Source organism: Zingiber officinale, chromosome 6A, assembly GCF_018446385.1.
Source record: "Zingiber officinale cultivar Zhangliang chromosome 6A, Zo_v1.1, whole genome shotgun sequence".
Lineage (NCBI taxonomy): Eukaryota > Viridiplantae > Streptophyta > Magnoliopsida > Zingiberales > Zingiberaceae > Zingiber > Zingiber officinale.
In genome coordinates this window covers 99,429,611-99,445,048 of record NC_055997.1, presented here as the reverse complement: position 1 = coordinate 99,445,048, position 15,438 = coordinate 99,429,611, and the positions used below count along the sequence as shown (strand labels likewise).

General features: G+C 41.9%; 4 protein-coding genes across 4 annotated transcripts; 2 read left to right on the top strand and 2 right to left on the bottom strand.

Moving 5' to 3' along the window:
• Window positions 1-1,411: 1,411 nt before the first annotated feature.
• Window positions 1,412-2,569, top strand: LOC121994230. Its single transcript, XM_042548339.1, has 2 exons — window positions 1,412-1,821; window positions 1,943-2,569. The coding sequence occupies exons 1-2, from the start codon at window positions 1,488-1,490 to the stop codon at window positions 2,446-2,448; spliced, it is 840 nt and encodes a 279-aa protein (XP_042404273.1). The 5' UTR covers window positions 1,412-1,487; the 3' UTR covers window positions 2,449-2,569.
• Window positions 2,570-2,967: 398 nt separating this feature from the next.
• Window positions 2,968-8,082, bottom strand: LOC121997151. The gene is made up of 11 exons (XM_042551414.1): window positions 7,897-8,082; window positions 6,465-6,768; window positions 5,380-5,589; window positions 5,177-5,257; window positions 5,007-5,093; window positions 4,816-4,911; window positions 4,658-4,711; window positions 3,621-4,585; window positions 3,480-3,528; window positions 3,363-3,402; window positions 2,968-3,275 (listed from the first exon to the last, which is right to left on the bottom strand). The coding sequence occupies exons 2-11, from the start codon at window positions 6,702-6,704 to the stop codon at window positions 3,127-3,129; spliced, it is 1,971 nt and encodes a 656-aa protein (XP_042407348.1). The 5' UTR covers window positions 6,705-6,768; window positions 7,897-8,082; the 3' UTR covers window positions 2,968-3,126.
• Window positions 8,083-9,327: 1,245 nt separating this feature from the next.
• Window positions 9,328-12,737, top strand: LOC121997147 (heat shock protein 81-1-like). The gene is made up of 3 exons (XM_042551409.1): window positions 9,328-9,538; window positions 9,641-10,063; window positions 11,018-12,737. Exons 1-3 carry the CDS (start codon window positions 9,413-9,415, stop codon window positions 12,566-12,568), a joined length of 2,100 nt encoding a protein of 699 aa, XP_042407343.1. The 5' UTR covers window positions 9,328-9,412; the 3' UTR covers window positions 12,569-12,737.
• Window positions 12,738-12,802: 65 nt separating this feature from the next.
• Window positions 12,803-14,969, bottom strand: LOC121997149 (aspartyl protease family protein At5g10770-like). The gene is made up of 2 exons (XM_042551411.1): window positions 14,646-14,969; window positions 12,803-14,147 (listed from the first exon to the last, which is right to left on the bottom strand). The coding sequence occupies exons 1-2, from the start codon at window positions 14,863-14,865 to the stop codon at window positions 12,901-12,903; spliced, it is 1,467 nt and encodes a 488-aa protein (XP_042407345.1). The 5' UTR covers window positions 14,866-14,969; the 3' UTR covers window positions 12,803-12,900.
• Window positions 14,970-15,438: the final 469 nt, after the last annotated feature.

The window sequence follows — 15,438 nt, the reverse complement described above, 5'->3', positions numbered from 1 at the left end:
GTACCTATATCAATGGAGAAGGACCCCTCTTCTATAATACCTCTCACAATCTCCGTAATTAATGAGACATCATCTTATTGTTAGACATCCTATCCAATCACCATGCTTACACTATATCTAGTAGTCACATTGTGGGTATGAGGAGGGCATATTGTGTATCTGTACACAAATATGATTTTATGGCCTTTTGACAAAATCCATGTGCTGTATTAATGGCGAAATGAGCTCCTGGGTTGGGAGGCCCATTGGGCTTCTAGTTGGGGGATGAGCCTTGCGTAGAGGGTCCACTTTCTTATGAGGCCTAAATGGTTTGTGACAATATCCCAAGAGGGAGTGGAGCTCTACAAGCAATCCAACAAATTATAATGTTAGCCCTTTGATCCCCTGTCCGATTGGCGATAGCTAATCGGGAGTGAATGGGGAGCAGATCCCTGTGCGGATTTAGCAAAGCCAGAGAGTGGGACATGTAGAGAGCTTTTCTAATCGACGGTAGCCAATCAGGAGAGAACGGCGAGTGGATTCCCGTGCGAGTCTTGCAGAGCTAGGGACTGGAGCCTGTAGTGAGCCTATTCGACTGGCGGTAGCCAATCGAGAGAGAATGAGGAGTAGAGCCTCGTATAAGTCCGGCAGAGCAGGGGAGTGGGGCTTGTAGTGAGCATGTCCGATTGATGGTAGCTAATCTAGAGAGAACGGGGAGCAGAGCCTCGTGCGAGTCTGGCAGAGCCGAGGAGTGGGACCCATATAGAGCATGCCCGATTAGAGGGAACATAAAGTGGAGCTCCGTGTGGGTCTGGCAGAGTTGGAGAGTAAGGTCCGTAGGGAGCCTGTTCGATCGACGATACTTGATCGGGAGAGAATGGAAAGCAGAGTCCCGTGCGGATTCGATAAAGTCAAGGAGTGGGGTCTGTAGAGAGCTTGTATAATCAACGATAATCGATTGGGATAGAATGAGGAGTGGGGCTTCGGCTTTTAACCAGACACTTGTACTGAGCTATTGACCTTGGCCCCACTAAAGAGTTCTTCCCTATTCACTCTATCAATATATATATTTATACTCTTACATAAAATAAGGTTAATATAATACATTATTTATACTAGTGAAAAATAATTTTAGATTTTAAAAATATTTTTATTACTCTAAAATAATTACATTTATTTTACACGTTTAATTCACCCATAAAATTACGTTATTCATTCCTCGAACACTCCAACTCCAATATTACGGCCACATACATACAATGAATGATACATTGAATCTGGTCACTCACAATGCGATACATTGATCCTAGACTGGTTTTGATTACCACACGAGTGGCAGCGAGCCATCGACGACGTGCATACCCATGATTATAAAGGCGTCAACGAGTGGCCTCGCTCTCACAACTTTTTATTGTAATTAAGTATTCTCGCTATCAAATATATATTATTTATATATTTTGTAGATATTTGAAAATACAGAGAGAGTGAGCGAGGAGGAGATTGGCGCGATGATGATTAACTTGGCGGCGGCGTCGGTGACGGCGACGGCACGGCGTAGCCCGGAGCAACTGTCCTTTGGCCCGTACGGTTTGGCGGACCTGGTCGACTCGTTCTACTTCGGGGAGGAGGATGAGGAAGAGATGGAGGAAGAGGAGGAGGAAGATAAGGACACGGATTGGAGCGCGCTGGAAGCGGCACTGGAGGAATCGGAGGCCGACTCGGTGGCGTGTCGAATCAGAGCGGAGGCGGAGCGGGCCGTGGAAGCGGTGGGATTCGAGCAGAGAGGCGACGAGTTGAAGATGCGAGTCGTGGGCTGGCTCCGAGACCGAGGATTCGATGCCGGTAAGTGCTCGTTTTTTTTTCTCCGTTGTAGTCTTTAGTTGGAATCGATCGTTTCACATTGAGTCAATATTTTCACCGAGTTTAAAGAAATCTAGATCTAAATCGGCGTCGTAATCGGCAGGGCTCTGCTCCTCCGCGTGGGAACGATCCACCGACGGAGTCGTCACCGTCGCCGGCCGCCACGACTTCATCGACGTGATCCACCTCGGCGGCCGCCGGCGCTACATCTTGGAGATAGACTTCACCTCCGAGTTCGCGATCCCACGGCCGACGGCCGCCTACACCGCTTTCCTACGGCGGATCCCGTCGGCATTCGCCGGGACGGAGGTGACCGTGGGGCGCGTGGTGGGCGTGATGTGCGAAGCGATGAGGGACTCGATGAAGAGCGCCGGGATGCCGCTTCCGCCGTGGCGGCGGAAGGAGTATGTTGAGGCGAAGTGGCTGAGCGAGTACGTGAGGCGGCGGGGCGACCGGGAGACGGAGCAGGGAGGGGGCGAGGGGAGGAAGGAGGAGAAGAAGAAGGCACGGATGATAGAAGGTTGCAGAGAGGCGGAGGTGCGGCGTGGGGAAGGCTGGCGGCGGTGCAAATTGGACGTCGGTCAAAAGGAAAATATGGTTTTTAGTTAAAAGTTCTAAAATTTTGTTTATAATCAGGTCTTATTGACTTTGTTCGGAATTAGTTAGTTTTTATCGGAGACATGTATTTATTTATTTATTTTTGGGGGAGCTACAATTTTTTGTTTTCGTAAACATTCTATCTGACTTGATAATTTTTTTTAATGTCAAAAGTTCTTAAATAAGATATTTTTTTATAAAGTTTTAAAAATACTTGGGAATATTTATTAGTTATGCGAAAAAGTTCCTTTTAACCAAAATTTTATTTAGTCATCTAAGTTTGTTCTTTTTTTTAATATTAAAAGAAACTTTTATTCATCATCGGAATCGAATGACTTAACTAAATAAATTTGCAGGTCACTTTTCTTTTGCTAATCTCACAATTAATTTGCAGGTCTAAAGGATCAAAATTATAAATTTATATACAATTACAATTTAGAATACCTCAAATTGATCATGTTAAATTCTAATAAAAAATATAATAAAAGTACGCATATCAGCATGCAACGAGAAGCACAAGATATACTACGATTGAGACAAAAGGTATCAACTTTATTACAAATCCATACTCTTCAGAATTTACTTTTTAAAAGATACATGAAAGTTGTCGCTAAAAATAAAGCAGGAGGAGCTACAACATACATGGATGTATAATGTACACTGATGACAGATATGATGTTGATACCAGCACTAAGCTATAGACAGCTCCAGAGAAGATTTTGCAAGCCACAATAAACCGGGATCATTTCTTTTCAACACCAAAAACGTTTCCACCATCCCAATTTCATCAGAAATAACATCTTCGCAGAAACCTACCAATGCGAGAATCTCCATTGCAGCTGTTTTAGCATATAATATAGTCTAAGATAAGGTTAATAAGAAAAAAAAATGGATGCAAGGGATTAAAAATCAAAGAAAGTGCCGACCTTTATAATTTGCCACATTCCTTTGGAACTGAGGATTGGCCTAAAGGATCAGAAGACAAATAGTAAGAAACAATGGATGCACTATGAAAATTGAAGCGGGACTTTATTTTAGAATACCTTTCTTAGTCTTCTAAATTTGATCTCCCCTGGGTGTTCTATCACATTCCTATGAGCAGTAAGGACAAACAAATCAATCCAACTGGAGGTAAAAGTTCGAAGTTGATGTAGAAAAATATGAAAATTTTGAAGAAGCAATACCTGATGATCTTGAAAAGTGTCTGAAGAGCTGTGGCAGCTTGTGAAGGCGCTGCCTCTGATTTTAGAATATCAATGACCTTCTGGAGGCGTGAACAAAAAATAGCAGCAGGTTCTTCAATTCTCTGTACCTCTTGATTGTCGAAACCATAGGCATCATCAACTTTCATCGACTCATCTGCAACTGGTGAAGTTTCAGAACTTTGTTGGAACCTCTCCTGGGCTTCTGAAAGCATATCTTTGGTGGATTCATCCGGATCAGGCTCTCCATGGAGTTTTGTGAGATTTAATTCTTCCATTTGTACATCCAGGATTATTCTGCTACTCGTCGACTCGTCAGGACCAAGTTCCAAATTTCTTTGCTGCTGTGTATCTAACTTGCTTGACACGATACCTGCAGTATCATGCCTCATGATAGTTTTAACAGCATCAACAGATAGGTTGTTATCAGGATCATGTTCATTTTCTGTTGCTGCAATATCTACAGGAACAGTTTTGCTCTCAGTAGTCAGAACGCTGATAGTGGGAGCATCATCTGGATCAGGCTCAAGCACATTCTCATTATTTAAGGAATCATCGTGATCAGGCTCATCATGCACAGCCGTGTATGACTTAGAAGATGATGCCTTGGTGTTTTTCACCATTTCAAGAATGGAAGCATTTCCAAATGAAGTCACCATATCATCTGGGTCAGGTTCAGAATCAAAACTAACTTGATTTCCCACAAACTTATTGTCATCAAGAAGGGGCTCCTTGGCTGAAACATTTACAAGTCGGTTGTAGGCTGCTGCAACAGATGATGCACGAACAGACGCAAATGAATTCATTGCTCCTCCGAGTTTTTGGCCAATACTCTCTCTACTTGCATTGATATAAGCATCTTCTTCATAGTTGTCAGTGTATATTCTACCACTCAATGTGTGGCTGGTTGATTTTGTCCAGTCTAGATTAGCAGCTTCTTCATTCAACTATGGTCAAACAAAATCATTAGCAAATAAACATCAACAAATGACTTAATTTTCATGTGTTTTATGATGTACCTGCTTGTTTAGAGCAAAGAATTTGGAATCATGTTCTGAGTACACCATGTGGGCCTGAAATGAATTTTGAAAGAAAACCATAAGAAACCTCACCGACAGGGTTACATGAATATGACAGGATCACAAACAAAGGACTCAAGATACAGAAAAGAACATACAAGTTCATGTAGCAGTGTTTTTTTTATGCTTTCATATTTCCTAAATCCTTTGAGATCATCTGTACGTAGTCTAAGGGATATTTCTTCCCCGTGATTCTGCACACGAGAAAGTTTAAAAAAAAAAGGGATAACCATCCTGGATTTGCTTAAGAATTTAGTAAAACAATTAAACCACGCAGAAACATGCTTACCTTGTTAAAACCTAGAATGCATTCTGGACTTATTCCTACATATCCTTCTGGTGCCATTTCAGTCATAATACCGACCCGCCATCGATGCTGACAGAATAACAAAAAGCATCTTATAAGATGGCTATAAGCCGTTAAAGAAAACCATCATTTTCAGAGAAATGAGTCATTACCTTATTCATGATGGCAATAATCCCACGATCACAGGCAAGCATGTGCATTCTTTTCAATGCCTCAGAAGGTGGTGGAGTTAACTACCACAGAGAAAATTGATCGGACGTGAGAAAGAGAAGAAAGTAGTCCATAATTTTTCAGGTTTTACATGTTTTCAGGGAGACAATAAGTGCACCAGATATTGCTTTTCTTAAAAGAATACCTGTATTCCTGGAATTTGGAGTGTCTGAAATTCACAGAAAATGTAGTCTCCCTGAGGAAGTTTTAGAGAAGATTGAGGCCTATAAGTTGCTCTTTGTTTCAATCGCTTTTCTTCTTCATCAAACCCAACTATCCTTAGGTCATTTTTACTATTTTGAGAAACATCATCAATCTCATCTTTTAAAACACCCATCATCCGGATTGGTTTCCCCTGAATAATAATAATAATAAATAAGAAATCAAATTAAACATGTGATAGCTCCAAAGACAAACAAATTAAATATCATGCACCAAAAAAAAGAACAACATGCTTATGAGGTATTTGTTCAGGGAGGAAAACAGAGACTTGGTCCAGAAACAATAAGCATTTAACCTAAAGACTAGAGGACAACTTTGCTGTCTGCATATGAGTAGATTAGATATTATCTAATCTTTCACAATCATACTTTGTGTTAAATTGACCAACATGAATATGCACCTAATATTTTTCAAAGCATGTTGAAATAGTAAATAAGAAGGGGAGTCTTGGCGCAACGGTAAAGTTGTTGCCATGTGACCAAAAGGTTACGGGTTCGAATCGAAATAGCCTCTTGCAAAAAACAGAGTAAGGCTGCGTACAATGGATCCTTCCCCGGGACCCCGCATGGCAGGAGCTTCGTGCACCGGGCTGCCCTTTTGTTGAAATAGTAAATGAAATCATTTTTATGTCAAATTGTAATCATTCCTAAACATATAAATATAGTTTAACAAATTATTCATTTACTTCTTGAACTTATTGCAAGGAATGTTACAAGAAGATACAAGTCCATAAAATCCAACAAATGGGAATGGTAGAGAATTTTCCTACAAAGAACATAGGAAAGAAAGACAAGTCGAGCACAAGCTTATTTTTTCACTGAGAATGATAACTACTATCCTCTCTCTCTCTCTCTCTCTCTCTATATATATATATATATATATATAAACCACAGAAGATGAAGAAATAGAAAGTAGATTATTAGCTTCAGTTTGGTGGCAAATTTCTTGCAAACATATTTCCTTAGGTAACAGTTTCAATTTATGTTGCATTAAGAATGTATATCTTACCTGAAGAATAGCAGCTTCTTGCAAGCTTAACATGGAATGAGCATCAGAAAATGGACTAAGCATCCATGATCCTTTGTTATTAGTTTGTGGAACAAAAAATCTCATTGTGTCAGGTTTGACATGAGTCAATTCCTGAAGCTTCTGACCAAACTCCTTCACATTAGAGTTTGAGTTAACATCCACACTCAACTTCATGCCTCTCCAAACAACTAGAACATTGCAATTATTCAGTTTCTCCATTTGGATTAGAACAGATATAAGTGGATGCAAATAGACAGACAATGATAAGTTATTTCTTGTCAATCTGCAAAAATGAAAAGATAGTTAGAAAGCAAAATTAATGTTGGTGCTAAGAACTAGACATTCTTTTATTATCATTATGCTATAAACCAACAAAGCCACTACTAATGAAGAGGGAAAAGAAAATAGTAGATTATTATGGACTGGATTATGAAATCAAATTGTTGAAAGGAAGATAACTAAGGGAAGAGTTGTCATTAAATGTTTCCAAGCATTTATATATTATTGATAATCATTATAAATAAGATCTATAGAAAAAAGTTGCGAACTTATTACAAGTTCAGAAAGCCAGTGCTTTGTTATGTGCTATATATATAACTTCAATCCATACTCAATTCTCTGGTTCCAGATGAACTTGTGAATGGATAGAAATGACATTTCACTTATGTGAAAGAAGTAAAAAGAAAAACATAGCAAACATATTTAGTCATGTTCCTATGGTTATTATATGTGTATAAATGTAAAAGAATCAATTTCAGACATTAAACTTAAGGATGCATGAAGAGAACCAAGTCCCAATGTAAAAACAATTATCCTCCTCTTCAAGATGTTTCTCCCAACTATATATCTTGCCTTTTTGAATTCTATGCAACACTATATTACAGGTGATCCAATTCTACATCGACCCTTTATTTTGCACGAGAGTAAACTGAAGATGCAGAACTACTCTCTGCCACAAAGAAACCACAGAGCAAACTAAAACAACAAAAGGAGATTGATTTTTGCTATTATGAACAAAGGTCTAAACTAGACTGGGGCTAAGAACAAAGGTCCTATTCTAAATCGCTAATTCTACTAAGCAGCCAACATATCCATCCAAATCTATCTATTCAAGTGAGGTTATTCCAAGGCAAACTTGTTCGATTTCAACTTTGCTTCTACAAGTTCGCCTCGTCTCCAATCGCCTAGAAAGGTGAAAACAAGGATGAAAAATACTAAACTCGACCAAGAATCAGGTAAGTCAAAATAAATAAAAGCACTCAACCACAACAATTTGATAAAAAAAATATCACAACCAAAAGGTAAGAACACTGCTATAATTCATTCAAGCATACAAAAAAAAAATCGTTCAAAGCAACATCGATTGGCAACTGGATCGCAGAAACCTCAAACTATGGCGTGGCGATCTTACCTCCGACAGCAGCGCCGACGCGAACCACACGATCGACCTCTGCAGAGTTGGGAGCTTGCGGTAGAAATCGATGTACGCGAGAACCTACGGAGAATGCGATGACTCCCGGTGGATGGCGTAAAATTAACTCGTCTGGGTCTCTGTTTCTTGCGGAAGGGGAAAACGTCAAGGCGTTTAGGGCTTTTGTTTCATTTTGGTGCGGGGTGACATTACCGCGTGTTATAAGCGACGCCCGTGTGTTCTGGAAGCTAAAGTCAGCGTCTCATCGGACGGCGGACGAAAAAGAATATTCCCGAAGATGGACGCGCAATGTTAGAAATAGGATGGAGGATACGGTTTAGGCTGAGTTTGTTAGGTGTCATCAGTTTAAATTTGTAATATAATTAAATTTATAATATAATTAATATTATATTTTATATTTAATGATAATTATTTTTTTATAAAAAATATAATTTATATTATAAAATAATAAAAATATCCTACCATCTTTATCCATGATTGTCAACGATCTCTACCAATAGTGAGCAACAACACCGTAAGCGGCCCACAATCAATAACGGTGGGTGGCAATGGTCGGTGGCAGTCGACAGGCGACGACTATTGGTGGACAATGATGATTACCGACGACGGTTAGCTAATGATGATAATAATGGATGTGAACGATAACTGATGATTAATCGCTATCGATTGTTACAGGAAATAGACTAAGAATATATTTGACATATTAAATTTTAAATAGGATTAAGATTAAAATATAATACAGATCTTATAATTTAAATTATAAAAAATTATTATCTTTTATAATTTATATTATATCATATTATAAATTTTAAATTATATTAAAATAATTAGGATTAATAAGTTGATTACCAGCGGATGATTGAGCTGGACCGTTTCCAATGATGATATGATTTTGAGTCGGATCAAGTGACGCCCTCGCAACAGGGAACACCCAATTGAGGCTCGTTAAGAAAAGTTTGCGAAGGAGGAGAGAGAAAAGAATAAATTCAACTGATATTCCACCTTAATTAGACATGGAATTTCGGTTATTTCGTGGTTGGTTCAATTCAGCTGATAAAAAATAAATATATTGAGATTTTAAATATCTGATTCAAATTCTCATTAATTTGATCTCAACCGATGTTGAGGTCGAGTTGGCCGTACATCAAATTGAATTTTGCTTATTTTAAAAATATTATAAATAATTTATTGTGTGTTTTTCAAAATTATAGATACCTTTTTTTTTTATTGGTAGCCAATCACGTGGTAGGTTGCCATGAATGGGGCCGAAGAAAGATCTAGAACTCTTATCGGATCCGGATCCTACAACTCAACATGGGTCTGTTTGACCTGTTATCGTGGATCTATGGAATAATCTAGAACCTCGCGCAGCTTCCCCTGTTCTATATATCATACCTCTGGTCAGAACCCTAATCCTCACCCTTGCTAACGCCGTCGCGTCATTTGATCTCGTTTTTCTCTAGTTCTAGAGCATTCTTTTCGCTAGGGTTCAGTCATGGCGGCCGAGACGGAGACCTTCGCCTTTCAGGCAGAGATCAACCAGCTTCTCAGCCTCATCATCAACACTTTTTACTCCAATAAGGAGATCTTCCTTCGGGAGCTCATCAGCAACTCCTCCGATGTGAGTTCTCGTTATCTGCTGTCTCGAGTGGAGCGAAAACTTCTTCTTCTTCCTTTTTTTTTTTTTTGATTTTTTTTAAACTCTAAAATGGCTTTGGTACAGGCCTTGGACAAGATCCGGTTTGAGGGCCTTACCGACAAGAGCAAGCTCGACGCACAGCCGGAGCTCTTCATCCATATCATCCCCGACAAGTCCACAAACACTTTGTCCATCATTGACAGCGGTATCGGCATGACAAAGTCCGATCTGGTCAACAATCTCGGCACCATTGCACGATCTGGCACCAAGGAATTCATGGAGGCGCTAGCTGCTGGGGCTGACGTCAGCATGATTGGCCAGTTCGGTGTGGGGTTCTATTCTGCTTATCTCGTTTCCGAGCGAGTCGTGGTGACGACCAAGCACAACGACGATGAACAGTACGTTTGGGAGTCGCAGGCCGGAGGTTCGTTCACTGTTACACGGGATACCTCAGGGGAGAACCTCGGAAGGGGAACAAAGATCACTCTCTTTCTCAAAGAGGATCAGGTAAACACTAATTATTGTATACGTAAAATAGGAAAAGAGTAATCAGTAGTTTTGTATAGTCCGAATGGAGTACTCTGTTTGAAATCATGAAACTCAAGAATTTGATTTACAAATATCAAGGCTTTAGGGTTTTACAATTCACATCGTGGGTGTTTGCACCCACTAAATTGACTTGCATATTAGATATAGAAGTAGACACAAGTTTTCATAATATGTAATGCATTGAGTTCTATCTACTACTCTTCTGAACAACTTTGAGAGCTGGTGGGTTTAGTATCAATTATAGTCATATATTTCCCTTTGTCCATAATTCACTATTAGCGATAGTTTGCTTTCTTGTCCTTGGCTAGCGTTTCCATTGTCCGAAATTAAGTGATAATTACGAAGTTAGCTGCACACGATATATGTTTGGTATTATGCTTTTATTTTATGTAACTAAGAAGATCTGGAGATTGACATCAACTATTTTTGTTCTTTGCTGGTTATTCTATCATTTATCTTCTATTGTCTACATTTGTTTCGCTTGATGTATCAATTTTAGCAATCGAATTCCTTATTTCCATAATTGACCAATAGCATCAGCTTGCTTTATTATACCTGCTTTGGGTTTTCATCGTGTGGAATCAAGTGATAATGATGAAGTTTAACTGCACACGATATGTGTTTTGTAGTATGCTTTAACCTCATGTGACTAGGAAGATTTCTAGATTGACATCAACATCGATTTTTTGTTCTTTGCTAGCTATCGCATCATTGGCCTTCTCCTGTGTACATTTGTTTCGCTTGAACTTTGTAACTGGTTTAGCATTTGAGTCAATTTATTGCTATTTTTGTACCATGCTGTTCTTATATGATCTTCTTTGCATTATAAATTTGTTTCTTATTCGTTTTGAACTGATATTCTTGTTTGACGTCTTGTGTGCATTATTACTATGTTTCAATGTGTTATTGCAGTTGGAGTATCTTGAGGAGCGCCGACTCAAAGACTTGATCAAGAAGCATTCTGAGTTCATCAGCTATCCCATCTCCCTGTGGACCGAGAAGACCACAGAGAAGGAAATCTCGGACGATGAGGACGAAGACGACAAGAAAGACACCGAGGAAGGCAAAGTGGAGGAAGTTGACGAGGAAAAGGAAGAGAAAGAGAAGAAAAAGAAGAAGATCAAGGAGGTTTCCCACGAATGGTCTTTGGTCAACAAGCAGAAGCCGATCTGGATGAGGAAGCCTGAAGAGATCACAAAGGAAGAATATGCTGCTTTCTACAAGAGTCTCACCAATGATTGGGAAGAGCATTTGGCTGTGAAGCACTTCTCTGTGGAAGGCCAGCTCGAATTCAAGGCCGTCCTTTTCGTGCCAAAAAGGGCTCCTTTTGATCTCTTCGACACGAGGAAGAAGCTTAACAACATTAAACTCTATGTGCGCCGCGTGTTCATCATGGATAACTGCGAGGAACTGATTCCCGAGTACTTGAGCTTTATCAAGGGGATTGTGGATTCCGAGGACCTTCCACTTAACATCTCCAGAGAGACGCTGCAGCAGAACAAAATCCTCAAGGTCATCCGCAAGAATCTCGTTAAAAAATGCATCGAGCTCTTCTTCGAGATCGCTGAAAACAAGGAGGATTACAACAAGTTCTACGAGGCATTCTCAAAGAATCTCAAGCTTGGAATACATGAAGATTCTCAAAACAGGTCGAAGATTGCCGAACTATTGAGGTTCCACTCCACCAAGAGCGGGGATGAGATGACCAGCTTGAAGGATTATGTTACAAGAATGAAGGAGGGCCAGAATGACATCTACTACATCACTGGCGAGAGCAAAAAGGCTGTGGAGAATTCTCCGTTTCTTGAGAAGCTGAGAAAGAAGGGCTACGAGGTTCTCTTCATGATAGATGCGATCGATGAGTATGCTGTCGGTCAGCTGAAGGAATTCGAGGGTAAGAAGCTGGTGTCTGCTACAAAGGAGGGACTGAAACTCGACGAGAGCGAGGATGAGAAGAAGAAGCAGGAATCTCTAAAGGAGAAGTTCGAGGGACTCTGCAAGGTTATCAAGGAAGTGCTGGGTGACAAGGTGGAGAAGGTGGTGGTCTCTGATCGAGTGGTCGATTCGCCCTGTTGTTTGGTGACAGGCGAGTACGGATGGACTGCAAACATGGAAAGGATCATGAAGGCACAGGCGCTCAGGGATTCAAGCATGTCAGGCTACATGTCGAGCAAGAAGACGATGGAGATCAACCCTGAGAACCCGATCATGGAGGAGCTGCGGAAGAGGGCGGACGCAGACAAGAACGACAAGTCTGTCAAGGACCTCACCCTGTTGCTCTACGAGACTGCCCTGCTCACCTCTGGTTTTAGCCTTGACGACCCCAACACCTTCGGCAACCGGATCCACCGCATGCTCAAGTTGGGACTCAGCATTGATGAGGACGACAAGGTCGAGGACACCGACATGCCTGCCCTTGAGGAAGGCGACGCTGACGAGAGCAAGATGGAGGAAGTCGACTAATAAGCTATTTCAAGGTCTCTTTATGTTTGCTTGGTAACTTTGGAAGTTGTAGTACCAGTCTAGTAGTCTTAAACTCTTAGGTTATAATTTTGGCGTGGAGGTCTTTACTTCTCATTATCAACGTTGGACGTGTGTTCATTCTAGAATCTAGAATGGTCGTTATGGATCAGTGGCAGTGCGTTGCATCTTATGCATGTTTCTCTTTTATGTTAATAATTTCTTAAATGACAATGCTTAAAATAGTTGGACATTATCGCCCATTCGATTAAAATTGGCCCCCTCAAATAAATCAAATGCCATTTTTGTTTGTATCATAAAACTATGTTTTATCTTTACCCACAAGCTTGGGCGCCGAATCCGATTTTCTTTCCGGCGACGTCGTAGACGACGGTGTATGTCTTCTGCTGCATGTTTCCGACGATTGCCACGTCCTCTGCCATCTCGTTTCCGGCGAAAGCCAGACACGCTTGCGCCGCGCTCGCCACGTACAGTATCCCACTGAAGGCCATCTGCACCTCCGTCCTGCTCGCGAACACCAGCGCCACCGTCGGCACCGACACTCTCTCGTACCCCGTGAAGTTGTAGCAGGTGTCCAGTATCGATAGCGCCGGCGCCGCCTCGTACTGCCCCATCTGCCCCCGGAACGCCGTCCTCAGCGCCGCGTACGCCGCCGGTGGCAGCCGCGTGATCACGGTCCCCGAGTCAATCAGCGTCCCCGCTTTCCGGAACACCGCCTTCTGGATCGACAGCTGTTTTCCCCCCACCTTAATCGCCACCAGATCCGCGAAGTAGAAAGAGAGCAAACCCGGCACCGACCTCATCCGCGTGTACGAGACGTTCGACGAAATGCCCCGTCCGATCGTGAGGTACCCCGTCTCGCTTGATCGCGACGGCAGGCAGTAGGAGAATACTGCGCCGTACTTCCTCGCCGCCTGCAACGCCAGCGAGACGCTGCCGCGGCCGAGGCCGAGGAGCCCCGCTGCTCGGCCGAAGAGGCCGCGGTTGGCTTCGCCGCACCCGAACAGGAAGCCCGGGAGCGCGGAGCTGGGGGACAGCGTGAGCACGTCGCGGCCGAAGGTGCCCTCCGTCTCCGATTGGTCGCCGTACTGCACGCTGTACCGGCACCGGTTGTCGGTGGAGCAGGAGTTGGAGTAGAGCCGGCCGCAGTCGGTGGAGTTGCAGAGGAAGGCGGCGTAGGTAGAGGATGCCTCCGGGTCGAACACCGGCTCCTCCTGCGCGTAGCAGTCGTTGCACGGCGCGCACTGGATCCACGACAAATCACTGCCGGTGTCGAAGATGACCGAAAATTTTCTCCCAGGGGTGCCGAAGCCCACCGTGACGACATAGTTCCCGGTGCCAAGCGAGCTGCCGGTGCGCGCGGGGATATTCACCGGCGGCGACCCCCTGCCTAATTTTTCAACATCAACCGGGGCCGTCGCCGCAGACATCTGTCGCTGGATCGACAAGACTCGTTCCCGGTCTCCGTCCAGGACTTCACGGTGACTCAGCTTCTGGTCATCGGTCAACGGCGAGCACGGCCCGTGCCCGTGGACGACTTGCAACCTCGAAGAACTATAACCTGCTTTCAGATCAGAACACGGAGCGATCAGCATCAGGAACTACAAAGGTATCAAAAATGAATCTCATTCACTTTTTCGACGGAAATTATAACTTAAAATCATGTTCAGTGACCATAAAGAATCACTAGCGGCTTTCACATCAGAAGTTGGAGAAATCATCACCATCACCAGGACATACATTAACATTAAAAAATGGCTGCAACTATCACCAGGTACTGCAATTTCAATTAATTTTTTCCTTTTTCTTTTTCTGCATTACTGAGTTTTTTAGGTGGTAATTATTAGTTCACCGAGATCATGAAGATGACTGAAACTGTGATAACATTAAATCACTATAAACTTATCATGTTCAGTAACCATGAAGAATCATAAGCTGCTGAGTTTTTGGCTCAAATTTTGCATGCATTCGCTCATTTGTTGAACTCCCTACAAAACATAGCATTCAGTAGAGACTGCAACGCTAGGAGAGTCCAGTTTCAAGTGCCAAGTAAATTCACCTTTTGGGGAAGCAGAGCAGATTGAGTTGGGGAGCAAGTCACGAACCCAAAACGTATGCACTTCTGAAGCTTTGGCCTCTCCACAAGCCAAGTGGAGAGGAAGAGCGAGTAGCCATAGGAGGATGAGACATGAGGCCATGGTTAGCAGCACTTGAATGGTTGGGGAAGTAGGAAAATGGTGCCTTAAGTAGGGCAGGAAGGGTTGCAATTGGTGGCACATCCTTTTCCTGCATTTGTCTCCCTCCTCTAGAGATCAAATTAGGTCATAGGTCATCACAGAAAATACCAATGAATCCGATCAATTGGTCAATGGAGGTCCCTCACGAATGTTTGAGGGCTCCCTAGTGCATTCACTAGTGGAAGGGAAACCAAAAAACAAACAAGGTGCATCACAAGCTGGAAAGCACTAAATTGGATCAAATATTTCTCATTTTTTTAAAAAAGATTTCCGCGTATCATACACTATAATTGTCTCAAGAATTAATCGCATTTTAACAATATTTATTGAGAGGAGAATATTTGTTTTAAAATATTTATCATCTACATTTTTACCCTTTTTGATTATCATCTGCAATTCTTCACTTATTAAGAGGAGAGAAGAGTAGTTTAAAAATTAAAATAGAAACTTTGAAGAGCATTTTAGCAATATTAAAAAGTTAGAGATGTAATAAATAAATCTGGTAGATAACCCCATAATCACTTCAATTGGTGTAGTAATATGAGACCTTGTATTTTTCAAGTAATCAGGATTTAATTCTCATAGTATATCATTAAATTACTGGTGAAGTTAGGG

Coding starts and splice junctions, on each gene's coding strand:
- LOC121994230 (XM_042548339.1), top strand. CDS start 1,488: ATGATGATTAACTTGGCGGCGGCGTCGGTGACGGCGACGGCACGGCGT. Junction 1,822..1,942: donor AGACCGAGGATTCGATGCCG/GTAAGTGCTCGT, acceptor CGTAATCGGCAG/GGCTCTGCTCCTCCGCGTGG.
- LOC121997149 (XM_042551411.1), bottom strand. CDS start 14,865: ATGTGCCACCAATTGCAACCCTTCCTGCCCTACTTAAGGCACCATTTT. Junction 14,148..14,645: donor CTGCTCTGCTTCCCCAAAAG/GTGAATTTACTT, acceptor ATCTGAAAGCAG/GTTATAGTTCTTCGAGGTTG.
- LOC121997151 (XM_042551414.1), bottom strand. CDS start 6,704: ATGGAGAAACTGAATAATTGCAATGTTCTAGTTGTTTGGAGAGGCATG. Junction 5,094..5,176: donor TTATTGCCATCATGAATAAG/GTAATGACTCAT, acceptor TTATTCTGTCAG/CATCGATGGCGGGTCGGTAT. Junction 3,403..3,479: donor AATTTAGAAGACTAAGAAAG/GTATTCTAAAAT, acceptor CTGATCCTTTAG/GCCAATCCTCAGTTCCAAAG.
- LOC121997147 (XM_042551409.1), top strand. CDS start 9,413: ATGGCGGCCGAGACGGAGACCTTCGCCTTTCAGGCAGAGATCAACCAG. Junction 9,539..9,640: donor TCATCAGCAACTCCTCCGAT/GTGAGTTCTCGT, acceptor GCTTTGGTACAG/GCCTTGGACAAGATCCGGTT. Junction 10,064..11,017: donor TCTTTCTCAAAGAGGATCAG/GTAAACACTAAT, acceptor GTGTTATTGCAG/TTGGAGTATCTTGAGGAGCG.